Raw genomic sequence first — 17,696 nt, 5'->3', positions numbered from 1 at the left:
CGGGCACATGTGCGTGCCCAAGATCCCAAGAGGAGAATGGAGAAGAGATTGCGGCATGGCCATCCCCCCTGGGGGGGTGATTTCTCACTTTCTGTCTCTCTGTCTCTGTCTGTCTGGCGAGTGCATGCACCCTATGGCAAAAACCTCTCACTGCTCCCCCCCCCAAAAAAAGATTGTGACGCTGGGAGGCCTAAAGTGACCCCTTCCACTTCCCACTTTCCAGTCCAGGGAGCTGTGCCCTAGCTTGGCAGGCAGCCCTCAGATGCTTGCTGTAGAGGTTCCACCACAGTGGAGGCTGCTCACCCCCCTTTGCTGCCAGCTCCCATTGCTGAGGCCCAGGCAGCAAGAGCAGCTGGCTGGGACACTGGGCACTTCATACCCTGCCCCCTTTGCAGCCGGCATCACTAAGCTGGGTCTTAGAACTCAAGTATGGATGTGAGGCCCTTGAGCTGAACCAGGGACTGGCGGAGGACCCAGAGCCGAGAGGACCCTACGTGGGTGGAGCTGGTGGTCACCTCTGGGAGAATGAGAGGGAAGGACTCTGTGGGCAGGCCTGGCACTCTGTCAGGAAAGGGAGGCCGAATGAAAGCGGGTGAAAAGACCTCCCTGGAGGTGCTGGGAGGGAAAGCTGGCTTTGATAAGCATGTCCAGGCTGTCTTTTCTTGCACCTCTGGGTTTGGGTGGCGAACGGCCTTCGATTATGCTGCCTGGAAGCCCTGCTCCACCCTGCTCTTCCTGGGCTGAAGAGATCTGCAGCAGGGGATGACAAGGGACAACAGGGGATGACAGGATGACAAGGCCCAATCGGAATGGTGGCTTCCTCTGGGCCTTGTAATCAGGGGACTGGGCGGGCCTTGGGGGCAGTTTGTGCCAGCGCATCCAGCCTGCTCTCCCAGGACCAGTGATTCGGAGACCTGAGTGCCCGAATCAAGCCCTCTCAATATGCCCTTCAAGGGAATCCCTCCTCAGCTCACACGAAAGCTGGAGCTGGTAGTGGTAGAGAGGGTGTGAGTGGTGACCCATGGGGACATTTAGATTTCTGAAGCCCCAGCCAGTAAATGTTCCACCCAGGCAAATCGCCCCTGTGGGGAGGAGGGGACAGGCTGCCCTGGAGCCTCAGAACAGGAACTGGGACTCTCTCTGTGGGCTCCCTTCCTGTCCTGGACTGCAGCTATCTCCAGGGTCATGGCCTGAGAGAAGGGACGGGGAGCCTTCTAGTGCCTTCCTCTTGAACATCCACTGTCATCCTCCATGGTTCTTGAGGGCCCTCCAGCACCAGGCACCACACAGACACCAGAAACAGAGAATAACAAAGCAGAAAGGGTCTCGCCTCTCAGGGCCAGAGAAGGGGTGCAATGACAGCATGTACCCCAGTTTGTCACTGTGCTCTCATGTGCTTATCAGGCTCAGTTCCAGTCTTCCTAGCTGCGAACCTCCAAGGACAAAGCTGTGTCCGTTTACTGATCACTGTATTCTCAGCCCTGGGCTGGTGCCTGGCACATGGCAAACAGACACTCTGTAAATTCTAGTTGGGTGACTGAGCCTTTGTGGGTACAGGGCAACAGGTGCCGGGACAGAGAAGGGCGGGTGTCATAAGAGCACAGAGTAGGGGATCAGAGGCGGCTTCCTGGGAAGTGGTGCCCAAGTGCAACCTGAAACATGGGTGCTAGTGGCCGCGGCCAAGGTGGGGATGGGAGGGGGCGTATATTCTAGATGGGGAATCTGTCCACCTAGCATGTAGCAGGAGGCTCAGCCTGGCTGGAGGACGGGGGAGGGAGTGGGGAACAGGATGTGGGTGTGCCAGTTCTCCTCTGCCCCACAGACGAGGTGGCGTCAGTAGGGTTGGGTCTCCTGGGCAGACTCCAAAGCCTATAGCCCTCATGACAGCCCTATCAGTGAGCTGGGACATGGGGTAAGCAGCTTCGTGGGAACTGGGAGGCTGCAGGAGTGACTGCCATGCCAGTGGCAGGAACTGGGGGGACTAAAAAGGCTCCGATGGCCTCACCCGTGTCCCCTCCCGAGGCCTCGGCTCCTCTCTGACAGCCCAGAATCACTGAAGTGCTGATGAGGTTGGTGTTAGTACTTTCCCAGAGGGAGCTGCAGAGGCCAGGCCCCCATGGGTGGAGGATGAATAGAGTCTGGATTCCTTGTTTCCCAGTTTTCAATGGAGTGTTTTCCCGACCCTAGTGTTTGCCAAACTGTGTCTCTTGGCACGCTCATTCCACAAGAAGTTACCAGCTGTGGAAGGCAGGGAGGACTCGGTGGAGTCAGACATAGCCAAACCTGTTCCTTCCTGCAGAGAGCCAGAACCCTGTCCTAAGCTGGTGCACATTGTGGGTGATTGAGAGGTGAGGGCAGGGGCCACGGAGCCCCTTTTGTGGCTGAGAATTGCCACTCCTTTAGATACCTGTGGGCAGGGCCACTCCTACTTTGGCTGATTGGAAAAAATGACTGATCTTGGGTGGCCCCCCACAGTCAGCTGTCCCCCTGGTGCCCCAGCCCTGCCTGTCTGCCTGCCTCTGAGTCTGGCGGGGTTGCTTAGAACTGGAAGCCATTGTCTAGAATTCTTGTTCCCTCCTGACGCTCCTGTATTCTGAAAAATACAGAAGCCAAGTCCACAGGCCGATCCTCACGGTGCATGGCAGACAGACGTCTCCCTGCCTGTCACCCTCCACACTCTCCTAGGACATTCCGGCCCACGAGGAACATGCCCAATGTGCAAATCCCTCAGGTAATGCGGGAATTCGTCACCAGGGGAGTGCGGGTGATCCAGGAATGGGAACCTGATCAGGGCCCTGAGCTGAAAGGAAGCAGCCCCGGCTGGCCAGGGAGGGCTCAGGTTGCAGTAAGTGAGACACATATGGAAGAGGAAAGGGCGGCAGGGAGGTATCCCAGGGCCAGGGCGGAGGGGATTTTAGCAGCAACCTCCTCCCAGCTTTTAGGGAAGAAAGAGCAAGCTGTGAACCAGGTGGTGAGGAGGAGGGTGACCATGAGCCCTCGCTAACACCTGGTGTTCCATGCACAACTATGAAGGGAGTCGCCTGTGTCTCTCAGAAGCATTGCTGTTAACATGATCCATGGAAGCGTCACCTAAGCAAAGTCAGACATGCAGGCCTTCAGCTCTATCGTTCTACTTGCGCAACTTCCAAGCTTCCATTTCATGCTACCTGGACTGGCAACTCAACTGGTCTCTGAAGTACAGAGTAGGAGGAGAGATTGCTTTCTCCCAGAGTCTCCAAGGATGGCCCCAGAGCCTGGTGTGGCCGCTACAGATGTTCCCACGTTAGGGAGAACTGTCTCCCTAATGTCACCAGTACTAAGGCCACCAGCTCACCTGCTACCACCCACAACAGAAGAGCAGGTGCTTATGAGACGTAAAGCTGCTGGCTCAGTCTCGGTACACACGCCCCCCACCCCCCGCCCCCACACACATACACTCACGCCAATAAAACCACCACTGGACGCCAGTCTCACGGAGAAAGGAACCAGGAGGAGGGGGTTAGGCTCTCTGGAGAAGACGGAATATAGGACGGTACCGAGGAATAAGACAGTCTTGAATGGCCACATTTTCCCTAAGCCCAGGACCCCAGTGTCTCAGCAAACAGACTGTCTCAGGCCTCCTCCAAAGTGGCTTAAAGAGGGTTCAAACTCATCTCAGTAGTGTTACAACTGACTGCACGACACGAAGGTCTGCACAACAGTCCTGGGAGGAGGAGGAAAAGAGGAGTCCACAGCAAGTTCATGTCTGCTCAGAGCAGGAGAGGTCAAAGCACAGAGCCAGCCTCCGACCAAGAGCCAGCCTCTTATCATGAAAATAGAATGCGGGCAAGGCTGGTTAAACTTAAAGCACCTATAAAATTATATTGGTCCATTGTAACCATGGAGCACTCACACAAACACACACACTCTGGCTGCTGTCCCTTGCCCCCAACTGCCTTTGTATTTTCTATAATTAATCGGGCAAGGGTGGAATGTGAGGATGGCTACATGGAGGTCAGACTTGCCGCCTTCTCTCCAGTAAGAGCCCACTGACCTGGAGGGGCAGCTGGGGGCACCCCGTGGGTGTCCGGTTACCTGGAGCATGTTGAGGAGCAGGCTCCGGAACTTGGTCCCCTCCACCATGAAGAGCGCCATCTTGTCGCAGAGCTTGGCGGCAGTGAAAGCGAAGCTGCGGTCTGACACGGCCTTCTGGTAGATGGTGCGCACAATCTCCCCCAGCATCTCCTCGGAGTTGGTGGAGTTCTGGGCCTCCTCCATGAAGGTGGTGAGCTTGGCGTCCACGTCGCTGCTGTTGTTCCGCATGCTGTTCAGGATCTCGATCAGCTTGTCCATCTTGTTCTGCTGAGGGCTGGTCGTCTCCACAGCCACTTCATCCTGGGGGCATGGGGAACAAACCCAGTGCGCCTGAGTGGAGCCCAGGTGTCTGCAGGGGGCTGGTCTGGTGGAGGGAGGGCCTCTCGCTCCCAGAAAGGATTCAGTTCTACCTTCCTGGACTTGAGATCTGATCCCTCTGGAGACCCTTACCTCCTCCAAAGACCCTCTGAGTCCCCAAGACTTTGTTGTCTTTGTTCTTGGTTAATATAACATCCACAGCTACCAGCCCATGCTTCTCGTGAGTTCTAGCTCCCACCCAGGATTCTCACATATAAGAATCTTCAAAAAGTTCATGGAAAATGTGCATTATGAAAGAACTATGCATGGATTTCAACATTGTTTGCACCCAAATAAACTCATACTTTAATTCCACTTTCCATGAATTTTTTTAAGTCCCCTGGTACACTGGCTTGTTTTCTTGTTTATTTGTCCATCAAATGTCTTAATCTAGAGATGATTTAATAGGGCTTATAAAAGATGAAATTACATAACAAATGAGAAATTAGACTAAAGAGAAAATGAAGGAGGGAAGGCCAGGGCAGGAGCGCCTGCCCCAGTAGGATTCAAAATGCCTGCAGTGATGGTTGGAGGCAGTCAAAGGAGCAGCCGCCTTGTCTTCCACTCTCAGCTCTGACCGCCCAAGGTCAGTCATGTCCCAGAGAGCTGGGATTTCCATGAGGACATGGTCTCATGGAGTCTGTGCCAGCCATCTACACGCAAATACCACCCACCAAGGAATCCTCCCATGTGCCACTAAAATGGCTAGAACTTACAAGATGTTTATTTCAGGCAAAGACCCTAAACCCCTATGAGGTTTCACTGCAGCTTGGACAAGAGAGAGAAGAAATGGCATCTGACTATCTCAAAAGTATTTACTCAAACACAATAGATTGATGGCCAAGAGTACAACTGACTTAACTGCTGGGATGTGAGACCCGTTTGGAAGGGCAGCATCAGGGTGAGTAAATGTGATCGCACACTGGCCCTGCCGTTTTCAACAGTGCGAGCTCTGGGCTGGGAAGCACCGAGCCAAGTTATAGTTCCTGCTCTGTCTCTGGCTGTGAGGCTGTGGCATGCATTCCAGTCTGTCGGTCTCAGTTTCCTCACAGATGACACAGTGAGGTTAGACCAGAAGATCCATGGCTTATTTGGACCCTATCATTGGAAGGTCAAGTTCCAAGGACAACTGGTCTCCCACTTGAGAACCGGGTCTTGGGTGAGAGTTGAACCTGGACGTCCTTCCTGCCTCTCCTCAAATCCACCCACCTCTTCAAAGAAGGTTAGTCTGATCCCGGGTTAGATCAGCAGTGCACAACTTGCTAATCCATGGACATTTAACAATTTACCTGTGTTCAAAAGGTAGAAGGGAACAGGTACTCTCCTTGAGGAAAGCCTCACTGAGGCTGGTACTGGTGGCTCTCCTGTTCCCAGTGTTCGCCCTTCTTTCGGGTGAGTAAAGGTGAGTACCCAGCAGAGCAGGGAGCGACCCTGACACTAATCCCATATGCTCTTGGTCAAGGAGTCCTCACCTGAAGGGCATCCTTGAAACTGATCTGTGGGTGCTACAGATCTACCTAATCTGTTCCCTCTCCCCCATACCCCTTCCTCCAACCATCTGAGTCCCAGGGCAGGGCCAGTGGTTTGCATATAGAACAATAGCTACCCACGAGGGTCTTTACACATCAACTCATTTGATCTTCAGTCTCTCTGCTATATGCATAGTGTTACACTCATTTTCCAGATAAGTAAACTGGGGCTCAGAAGTTGCCCAAGATTGCTTAGTCAGTCAAGGGCAGAGTGAACCGGGTTTGCTGTATCCCAAAAGCCCATGCTGTTTCCACTCTGCTGCACTGACTGATGCTTAGCAGAACTCCAGAGAACTTAGTTAATGGTCTGTCTCTGGCTGGGCTCTAGCAGCCTGTCTCAAAGCTCTGTGGGTAAAGACCACACACTGGTGGGCTGGGAAGCTCTTCTAGGTGCTCACCACCGGGTGGTGAGGAAACGAGTGAGGCTTTCTGCAAGGACCCTGTAGCTGCCTGTCCCTGCAGGGAGGCAGAACAGGGGCTGGAGGATGGGACACTCGGTGGGTGCGAGGCAGCATTTCATTTCAAAAGTCGATTTCAAAAAAGGTCTAACCTGCCTTATTCTGCCTGAGTGTAGACCTGTCTAGCCTCTGGGGCAAAAGGCTGAGGAGCGAGAGCAGTCAGTCAGAACACAAGGCCATGTGGAAACCCAGAAGAGGACTCCATTGGCTCTGCCCCCTGGAGGGCCATAGCTGTGCAAGTCAGCCTTTCTCTAAATGGCTCTCACCCAAGGTGACCTTACCTGTGCCCATGGGGGTGAGGAGTGGGGAAAGGGTGGTGATGCTGGGGTGAGCACATGGACCATTTTAATGCTGCCAGGTACACATCCCATTCCCTTACTGGAGGCCTGAGGGCAATTCCCTGAAGCTGTGGACCAGCCTGTAGAGACCGGGGCCAGGACTGGGCTGGGTAGAGCAGCTCCTGGGGAGCAAATGTAGGAGTCCCGCTTCCAGATCGTGCCCATGCAGCCTGGCACCTGCCTGATGCAGAAAGCACAGCCTCCTTATGCTTCACACCTTAAAGCCCTCGCTGGCTGCTGGGACGTGAAGGTGGAGAAGGAAGAGGCCGAGGCCGGTCTGTTCCCACCTGCGCAACTCACCTGTGCCTTTCATCCTGGTAGGGAGTGCCACCTGGGTGGCATTACCTCGGGGAGAAAACCTCTGTCCTCATTTCACAGTCCCCATGATTCCCAATGCCCTTTAGCACCTCTCTTTTGCGGAGACAGAGGTGAGGAGTTCCATGCATGGCAGGGGTTCATGCAGAGCGGGCCCAGCCCGACCCTAGGCACCGTGCCCGGTGTGGTGGGTCCATGTAGCCACCAGAGCCCTGCTTCTCTCCATACAGCTCCCCAGACCCTCAAACCCACGAGCCTCTGCCCTGAGCCCACCTACCAAAGCGCCTACCTCTCTGCTGTCCTCCCTGGTGCAAGAGAACAACAAAAATTCAATTACCGGTACCTTTTCTTTTAGTCTTCGCCGCAGTCTGTCTTTGGAAGACTGGAGCAGGGTAATTTTGGGCCGCTCCCCGAGGTGCTCGGGAATAATACTGTCTTTACGCTTTGTCTCGGCCTCTGGCCCCCCTGTCTGCTGTGGGGGCAGCCTCTCGGAAGGCGCTGGAACCGGGGTGTCAGGGCTGCGGGGGGCCTCAAGGCTGACAAGCCCAGGGTCCGCTGGGGTGTCCTCGAGTTTGGGGCTTTCGATGGTTACGGACTCTTTGGCATTGCGGTGGGTGCTTGCCTCCCCCTTGTCGCCTGGTGGGTGCTTCATGGTGCTGTGGTGCCAACGCCGGTTCTGGCTGTAGCCATGATGGGTGGGCCTTCCTGAGGGGTGGGCTACTGACCCCCCCTGGTAGGACTTCTGGTGGTCCCTGTTGTGTTTGGCACTGCCTGGCTGGTGGTCACCATGTTGCTGGGGCTTGTTCCCCCCAGGAGGTCTCTGCTGCCGTCTGCAAACCGAGGGGAAAGAGAGAGGAGTTGGTAGGTGAGCCACTGGGGTCCCGGGGGGGTGAATATTAGAGGAGGAAGCCATGATTTGTTCATTTTGTCCTTGTCTCTCAGTGAACACTTACTGAGCATCCCTACGTGCCAGGCTCAGAGAAGAGCCAGACAGGTCCCTGCCACCTCAGAGGATTTAAGTCGACCCTCCACTTAACATCACTCTCTTATTCATTATTAGAATCCGCAGGAATACGTGCACATACAACAACATTAACAAGATACAAGAGAGTATGCGTGAGCCCTTCTGCCTCCATCCCCAGCCACCAGTTACGTCTTCTGGAAGCAGCTGTTACCAGTTTGTGAATCTCCCAGGTACACTTGATGCGTGTTCCAGCAAGACACATACCCTGACCTGCTTCCCATAATGACCATCCCGTGAATGGCTCTTCACTATAATGGTTTTTGAATGCTTCAGATGACTTTTATGGGGGCGGGCACATTGACATTGTCACCCTCAAACCCATTAACAGAAAATTGCATGTCCTTTCTCCACCTATGAAAAGAAAATATTCATATGTTGATGTCCTAACCCCCAATCCTTCAGAGAATGGCTGTATTTGGAGATACACCCTTGAAAGAGGTAATCAGGTTAAACAGAAGCTGTCAGGGTGGGCCCTACTCTAAAGGGACCGGTGTCCTTATAAGAAGAGGAAATTTGGACACAGAGACACTAGAGATGCTGTGCAAAGAGGAGAAAGACAGGTGAGGACACAGCAAGGACGCCAAGGCGAGGCCTTCAGAGAAACGAGCCAACCCTGCCCACGCCTTGATCTCGGACTTCCAGCCTCCAGAGCCGTGAGAGAACAAGTATCTGTTGTTTAAGCCACCCAGTCGGTGGTAGTTCACTATGGCAGCCCTAGCAAACAAATACAGAAGGGATACTTAATGTATTTGCCTTTAGGCAAGGACGGGCTCTCCCATTTACTTGACAGTACTTAAAGCAGAGAATAGCAGGAGGAACATGTGTGAGTCACGCAACATGGGACAAATCCAAATACTTTCATATGTGGACAGAAGGCCAGTGAAGAGGAGAATGGGGTACCCGCACGACCCTCCAGGTTGGTGCCAAGCACTGCTTCATGGCACCCGAAGCAGTCTTGCGTTGAGCATCTATTTTATCTTCACGACGCTTCCCGTGCCGTAAATGTATCAGAAGTGCAGTTCAAGAACAAAATAACATGAACCCCTCAAAGCTGTAAAGTAGTAAAGAAAACTTACATAAACAATCCCGGTGCCTCTTCCATGACCTATCTGGGTACCATAAACCTTCATTTCATTGCATTTTATGTGCTGTCCCTATTTACCTTTAAATGATTGCTTATTATTTACATACACTCAATTTAAATGTTCCCTTCATTTTTATCACAGAAATTTGGAGACATCACAGGTTGGGGTTAAATGTATTATTTTTTGCCTACTGAAATGAATAAAGGGTGGCCCTGAATAGCCTAGTGGTTAGGAGAATTGAATCCCATATGGGGAACCGTGGTTCAAATGCCAGCCAACCTCAGTGGCTCGAGTAATATGCTGGGTGTGTGTGTGTATGCCCCCAATTCAGAAGGGATGGAAAAATGGAAGAGGAGCGATTGTAGCATAACCATACCCCATATGGGGGTGGTAGTGGTTCCTCTCTCTGGTGAGTGCATGCATTCTCAGGCAATTAAAAAAAACTAATTAAAAATTTTTTTTCATTGTAAAAGCTTTCTACTTAATGGCATGCTTTACAGGGACATTAAAGTTACGCGAAGGACAGATGCATAGTCTTCTGTTTCCACACAACAGGCAGCTTATATATTGGGGATCAAAATGAGTATAATCTTTCTGGAGGGAAATCACAATTGGTTTCAAAAGCCTCTAAAACATGCAAAACCATCAGGCCTTGCAATTCCACTTGTGCTAATGTATTCAAAGGAAATAATCAAAGATGTACATCTTTGATTTAAGCAGAAAACTGAATGTGGAGAAATCAAGGATGTGGCAAGAGAACGCTCTTGTTGACGGAAATATGGTATCGTTTTTAAAGGCAAGTATTAATATGCACAGAAAAATCTGGAAGGAGACACACTAAGTATTAATATGCATAGACAAATCTGAAAGGATATACACTAAAACATAGTGGTGATCTCTGGGAGATGGGCTGTGGATTTTTCTTTTTTATTTGTGTTGCCTAAGTGAACATTATTTATTTTTTTTATTAATTCATTAACTTTATTATAGTGGGGCAATTATTAATTCATGTACAGTTGTAGGAAAAAAAAAATAAAGAGACATCCCTTGTACTTTTTACCCAGTATGGTAATGTCCGGCAAAACCAAAGTGTCATATCACAACCACAACTCTGACCTGAGTCCTGTCAAGATACAGACATTCCCACCACCACAAGGACCCCTCCTGGTGTCTTTTCACAGCTATGCCCAGTTCTCCCCCACCATCTCCCTCCCTGGCAACCACTCCTTCATTTTCTATTTCTATAATTTTGTCATCTCAAGAATGTTCTATAAATGGGATGATAAAGTATATGACCCACTGGGATTGGCTTTTTTTTTTTTTAACTTGGCATAATTCCCTGGAGATTCATCCAAGTTGTTGCACGTATTAGGAATTCATTTCTCTTTCTTGCTGAGTGGTATTCTGTGGGATGGATCTAAAACCACAGTGTGTTTTTCTATTCACCCTTTGAAAGACAACCGTTTCCAGTTTTGGACCATTACGAATAGAGCGGCTATAAACATTTGGGTGCGGGTTTTTGTGTGGACGTAAAATTTCATTTCCCTAGGAGAAGTGCTCAGGAGTACCAATGCTAGATCATATGATGGTTTCACACATAGCTTTTAAAGAGACTCTTGCTCTGTTTCCCAGATAGGCTGTGCCAGTTTACCTTCCTCCCAGCAATGTAGAAAACGCTCTGGCCCATTGTTTGTTTTGGAGGGTTTTTTCCCATCCCATGTTATTTCTCTACTTTTGGGACTCCGATGATATGAATGTTACAGTTCTTGTTACAGTCCACAGGTGCCCAGAGCTCAGCCTTTTCTTTCTTAGCCTACTTTCTCCCAGTGGCTCAGACTGGGCAATTTTCATTGGACTATCTTCTGCTTCACTGTTTCTTTCCTCTCGTCCTCACCATTCTGGTATTTACTGAGATTTTGATTTAACTATTCAGTTCCCACTTGGCTCTTCTTCATGTCTTCTATGTCTTTGCAGTGACCTATTTTTTCATGTTTCAACTGTGTCCCTGACTATTCTTTGAAGCATTTTTTTGATGGCTGCTTTAAAATCTTTGCCAGATCATTCTCATGTCTTTCATCTCCAATTTATCTTGTTTTCGTTCAATTTGAGATCTTTCTGGTGCTTGGTGTGACTAGCGATGTTTGACTGAAACATGGGCCTTTTGGGAATTATGCCTGGAGACAACGCACTTCATTTGGCTTCCTGTTTCAGTCAGCTTCCTCTGACCTGCTCTGGTCATGAGTAGGGGGTGCCGCCTCTTGATTACCCAGTGTGGAGTATGAGTTCTCCCTGGGTTTTCTTTGACACCCTAAGAGCTCTTTATTACTACTGGGCAGGGGTGGAGGTTCAGGCTTCCCCTGAGACCTACACTGCGCCTCCATGGCTGGAAGAAGAGGGTGACAGACTGTTGCTCCCCTGCAGCCTCCACTGATAGTTTGGCGGGGCAGGAGCTGTTATTGCTGGGTGGTGGTATGGGTGGAAGTGATATCTTCTTTAATATTACTATTTTTTAAATAAAATTTTTGCTATAGGGCACACGTGCTCACTGGAGAGAGAGAGACAGAGAGAGGGAAAGTGAGAAATGATCACCCATCCTGGAGGGAGATGGTCACTGCAATCCTTTCTTCATTCTCCTCTTGGGATTTTGGCCATGCATGTACACAAGCCCAGCATGTTTTTCAAGCCAGTGGGCCTTGTACTTGAAGTGCAGAGTTAGCCATGTGGGATCCAGTGGGTTAACCACCATATCACCTGCTGGCCTGAGAGGCACCTCTTTTCTGATGGGTAGGGTTGGATCCTTGGATACTCATGTAGCTTCCTGTAATACATGGGGAGGAAGGCACTCCTCACTCCACAAGGTGCAAGTCCCAACTCCCTACTGGCCTCTCTGACACTCCCCTGGTGTGGAGTTGGGGTGTCTTGTTATAAACTGATGAGGGAGGAACACCAAGCCCCTCACTCAGCCTCCCCCAGGGGAGTGGAGGGAGTAGAGTTACAGGTTTTTTCTGGGGCTCTGGTTGCAGTTCAGTAGTTACTGTCTAAGGTTTTCTGTCCTCCTCGTGCCCCTCTTCTAGTTCTTTGGCCAGAGCCGTTTTTGCTGGGACTTTTTTTATTCATCATGCCTAGTGGCATTTCTGGGTTTCAGTTTCTTTAGGTCCAACTCTGGGATTTATGAAGCCAACAAAAAAATCCAGTCCTGTGCCATTCATCCAATCCCCAGGTTTCCCATCTGCCTTCTTCCCTCCACCTTTCAGAGTTTTCTTATTTTGTTTTCATATATAATGTACAAGGCTTTTATTTGTAGGTATTTTGATAATTTGAGGCATTATACAAATATCTATAAAAGTCTGGTACACTGAACTGAACCCTGGCAACCGGACCTGGCCTGAGTACCCCTTGGGAGGCCTACAAGGTGTTTTCATCTTTGTCTGGGTTTGGTCTTTTGGGTTCTGAAGTCCATTCCTGGACAAGGGTAATGCTGCCCTGATGCTTGGGTGGAAGAGGCAGTCCCTCTCTCCCCAGACGCCCCCTCCCACTGGCATGCTTCACTCCCTATCGCCTGACTGCCCTGTAGGGACCAGCAGCACCAGCACCGGGTGGAGAGTTGGGTCCCACTGGCCAAGTGGTGCCACAGAGCCAGGTTCTCTCCAAAGACCCAACCATCCTCAGCCTACAGGTGGCCCAGGCTAACCCCAGATGCTGAGTCAGCTCTGAAGGGGCAGCTCTGATGCTAAGGAGCATGAGGCACCCCACTCTGTGAGAGCGGAGAAGAAACTCAATGGTCACAGACGGTCCCCAGGGGTCACATGCCTATGACTTTTTGTAAATCCTCCCTCCTTTCATTCAACAATTACTTTCAACTAATTGGCCCTTCTTCCTTCCACTCTCTTTGTTCTTTGACTGTGTGTTATTTTTAAGCCCAGAGAGGAACCCTGGAAATTCCCTGGCAGATAATGCTTATTCTCACAACTTCTGTCATCCTTATTTAGAATTTTTGTGGCGCCTACAGCTATGGCCCCAGAGATGCCCCCAAAGGAGGGTTGACCAAGCCCTTCCCAGCAGCCGTCTTGAAAACTGCCCAGTTTCCCACAGAGGGATTTCCCTCTCTACGCTCAGCACCCCATAGAGGGCTCCTCCCACCCTCAACCAGAGGAAACTTCTATCCACTTGGAAGAGGAAGGAATTAATTCCTCCATGGCTGATCGTGGAAGACTCCAGAAAGAAATCAGCTAGGTCTGGCACAGTTTCTGCTATGTTCCTGGAAATTTGGGAGAACCTGGAATTCCATGTCTTCTTGGTTGAAATGACAATAAAGCATTGCCCAAGAATGCTCCAGGCTGGCTGGCACCAGTGGGTGTCCTCAGACTCACTGTTGCTGGGTGGCAGCTCCTTTGTCACATGGAAGGCCATCTGGAAGTTGGGGGGAGGGGGGAGGTAGAGACAGGGAGTCCAGCCCCAAGCATCCCTTCCCGATTGAGCAAGCCAGACTAATAGGTTCAAAGTAAGAAGCTCCTGGTCTGGAGCTAAATAGTAGACAGGCTCATCTGAGTGGAGCTGGAAGGCCAGGGAAGAGCCCAGATGCCGCTGGAGGTTAGGGGTACAGGGTAGGGGGTCTTTCCCTTTCCCCCTTTCCTCTTCCCTATGCAAGGTCTCGGTTAGTTCTCAGGGCAGTGAGTGCTAGGACAGACCTCTGTGTGCTGGTAGTCCAAGAACTGTCTTCCCATTTTGTAGATAGCCAACTGAGGTTATCTAGGTGAAGTGAAATCCCATAACAGAAGGCCTTCTGTAGGCTCCTGGTAGTCTGCTGAGCTTGTCAGCCAATCCCAGCACCCAGCGGCCACCTCCTATCTGTCTCCCGTTTACCTTTAGATCCAGTCTCCACAGGGGAGAAGGCTGAAATGCTGCTGAGACCTCTGCGGTGATGACCACATGAGGCCCGTGTCCTGTGCCTAGGAGGGAGCTGAGAGGGCTGCTGGCATCACTGGCCCAGGCTGGAACTGAGCCTTGTTCTCCAACAATGGAGACCCAGGCTTCCCTGCTCTGGCCATTCACAAATATTTGTCAGCGGTCGCTGGCTGGGCAGGCCAAAACCAGCTCCTCTCTCTTCTGTGTGTGCTGGCGCTGGGTTTCGTCGATACCTTCATTCAGGGGCCAGCTGGCGGCTCACCACGAAACCTGTGGGTTCGGGTTTGGCTGGGCCGGGGCTGAGCCACTTTTGCTCCCAGGAGCTGGGCAAGGAGGCTGCACTTGATCTCGGACACACAGACATGTGGATCCAAGCTCAGGGGACATCCTGTACACCCAGTTTTCTAGCACCCCAAGCAAAAAGGGCAACAATCCATCTCTGAGGCTGTTTATCGGACCCTCTAATCCTCTCTTTGGGGATGTCTTCTCTCGGGTGGCAGCTTAGGAGATAAGATTAATATTCCATTTGTGCTACTGGCAACACCTGCCAGTGGCAAAATAATGCTTTGGGTTTTCTTTTCTTAATTGAGAATGGAAACTGTCGGTTTATGCTTTTTCCATCGCTCATTTAGTTTATTCTTTCTTCTTTGGGTTTGAAATCAGATGTCTTGTTCCTCTCTAAGACTGTTCTCTTTTATAAAAAAAAAAAAAAAGAAGAAGAAGAAAAAAAAGAAAAAGAATTAAGTTCTGGGAATACCACAGCTGCATTTTGGGAGGTAGGAGTAGAGAGAATAACTTCCAATTTTGTTGGAAAAAATGGTTTTAACAGTGGTCCAAGTGGAGACAAACATCTCTCTGTTCGTTTTTTATTTCATAATCGTTCCCAACTAGATATTCCGAAGGCCACTGACTTATTATGGTTCCTTCAATGTCGGACACTTCACCACATAATTTGTAGGTCTGCTTAAAAATTTCTGAAAGCAAAATTCCTAGGGTGAGTGGTTTTAAAACTATGCGTGGGCTTGGATTTCTTGCCTTCAGGGAAGGTGACGACTGTTTATCACAAGCGCAGGCACCTCCAACTCCTGGCCACCTACACTCACTGGGTGAGGGGCGCCACCTTCCCTGCCCCGGCACCGGGGACAGGCAAAAGCACCAGGGGTTTCTTTGCCACTCAGAGGCTGCTTAACTTAGCCCTGGCATGGGGGCCTGGAAACAGAGGCTGCCAACACGTCGCCTCCTTTTGCAGAATGATGGGGAAGATGAACAGAGAAAAGTACAGGGAAGACACTTTTCCCTCTGGAAGGAGCCTAAGAGGAGAAAACATGACAATGGCCTATTAACACAGGGACAAGATCAGAGTGGTCTAAACTAATTGAGCGCCGACTGTGCCTTCAGGACTCAATGAGATGATGGGCGTCCCGGGTCTGTGCTGCACAGCGCTGCTTGCAGGTCTGTCTGGGAACCTGCAGCCTGCTCAAAGCCTGGGGGGGGGGGGCACGCCTAGCTGTGCTGTCTGGAGGTTTCCTCTCTGTGTGTCTTCCCCACTGTGGCAGTCCTTCCTTCAGAGGCAGCTGTGAGGATAACACTAGTGACAGCTTGGCAGTTTTGTAGATGAGAAAACCAAGGTTCAGAGACACTGTTCGTTTCCCTAGGGCTGCCCAGCTACTGAGCGGCAGAGCCTGCACTAGAACTCGGATTTGCCATTCTGCTCTAATGTATGATCTGCAAGGTTAAAGGGCTGCGCTTGGCAACGGCATATCTGCGTCTTAGTGGTCGCTGGAGAACCAGGGAGCATGACTACAACGCTTACACAGAACCAGCACGTAACTGCCAGAGTCGTCGTCATCACTGTCGTCATGGCGGTAATCATCCGTTTTCTGAGCCCGGCTCTCATCCTCTGTTCCCGGCTGAGTTCTCCAGCACCCTGAGAGGAGAGCTCGCACACTTCAGGAACAGCCTGTTGCCTCGGACAGTCAGACAAACTGCAGACTCTCTCACCCCAGTGGATTCTGTGGCGCTCTTCGCTCAGAGTTGGGTAGGAACCAATTCAAGATTGGGGTCCCTGCCAGCCAGGGCAAAAGTTCATATGAGAAGCTCGGCATTTCACTGCATGGATTGAAAGCTTTAGAAACCAGATGTTTACTTGGCCAAAGGGATGCTCTGGAATGGAATGAAAGGGCCTGACTGTACCTCTGCAACCTGCAGGCAGAGGAGAGACTTTCCTCACCAACCATGGAACGAACGAACGAGTGCTCATACACGTGAACGACGGGGTAAAGGTTGGTTTGTTTATCACTTCATTAAAGATTCTGCTCCACCTGAATGTTAGTCAGACATGTTGATGGGTTTGCCCAAGGCCACACAGTTCCTGAAACTCTGAGGGAAGCTGGGTGGTGGTGGTGGAGGCTGTGCGCAACGAATATTGCCTAGTTGTCTCTAAGGCGTCTCTCAGGGCTCCTCTGACGTGATCCAGTCTGGCTTCCAGGCCCAGATCTGCCCAGGAACTCTCCCCAGCTCCAGGATCCTGCCCCCAGCTCTCCAGACTCCTAATGCGATTACAGTCTGGACACATCACACCCCGGTCTCTGCCACCAGACTGTCATGTGTGCTCCTTGTGTCTGCCCACTGAAGCAGCCACGTCCTTCGGCTGAGGCGGAGTCTCTTCCGAACCACCCTGGGCTCTGGCATGGGGCTGTCATGACTGAAGCCCAAAGCTGCTGCCCTCATGGGCTTTGGACCCATTTGGAGAGACCGACACTAATCCATTAGCTACAGACACAGGTATTAAGTCATTAAGGAAAGGGAAGAGTAGCTCAGGGCCTTGACCTACTCTGAGAGGCCTGGAGGCAGGACTGGCTCCATGCCATGTGGAGCTCAGTGCAAAATGTAAATGTGCCCACCCCCCATTTAGGAACTATTGGAAATTTCAAGATAGCCACATCAGAGCATTAACCCAAGCACTGGCCCTCCTGAGCCGAAGACTGTACACATGTACAGGCGCACACCCAGGAAGCCAGCCCTGCCCAGAGGGCTCCCCCGAGGTAGCAGACAGGCTGGGATTACCGGATGCAGAGTAACAGAAATACAAACAGCTAATGTGGATGCAGCGCTGACAGTGTGCCGGGCTTGACTTTTATTAGACCTTAAAAGAGAGGCACTATTGTCTGCCTGCTTTACAGAGGTCAGTAAGACGCACAAGAGGTAACGGCCCGAGGACGTGGAGCTTGTTAGAGGCAGAGCCTGGGTTGAACTTAGGTGGTCTGACCCCAGAATGTGACCTCAATCATCACACTTTCCTGCTCCATGGCTCCAGGCCTGGGTCCTGAGGGCCTAGGGCAGCCTGCACACCATTGCTGAGCCATGAAGCCCCAATCCAGAGGACCCCAGGGCTGGGCAAAGCCGGCAGGGTGTAGTGTGGTAGCCTGGGCTAGACACACAGGAGAAAGGCATGGGCCAGGCCAGAGCCCCCTGGGAATGCACTGCCTGGGAGGGCTCTGGACGGGAGGTTTGGAAATCCGGTCTTCCAGCCTTGGCTCCACTGCGTCTGGGGAAACACCAGAAGCCACGTGTGGCCCTCGGGTTTCCATCTGTGCTGGGGACAAGCCTGC

General features: G+C 51.3%; 1 protein-coding gene across 5 annotated transcripts in view; it reads right to left on the bottom strand.

Moving 5' to 3' along the window:
* Positions 1-17,696, bottom strand: part of CTIF (cap binding complex dependent translation initiation factor) — a 340,395-nt gene that overhangs the window by 94,314 nt on the left and 228,385 nt on the right. For 3 of the 5 annotated variants that reach the window (XM_014586243.2, XM_014586245.2, XM_027770268.1), the window contains 2 exons: positions 7,409-7,901; positions 4,075-4,374 (listed from right to left, as the gene is read on the bottom strand). In XM_014586243.2, coding sequence (XP_014441729.1) covers positions 4,075-4,374; positions 7,409-7,901 — 793 coding nt within the window. The remainder of the gene's footprint in view (positions 1-4,074; positions 4,375-7,408; positions 7,902-17,696) is intronic. The other 2 variants (XM_014586244.2, XM_014586246.2) reach the window with 1 other exon arrangement.

Source organism: Tupaia chinensis, unplaced genomic scaffold (assembly GCF_000334495.1).
Source record: "Tupaia chinensis unplaced genomic scaffold, TupChi_1.0 Scaffold000119_2, whole genome shotgun sequence".
Lineage (NCBI taxonomy): Eukaryota > Metazoa > Chordata > Mammalia > Scandentia > Tupaiidae > Tupaia > Tupaia belangeri.
Note: the sequence above shows the minus strand (reverse complement) of the source record. Positions and strands in the feature narration are given on the sequence as shown.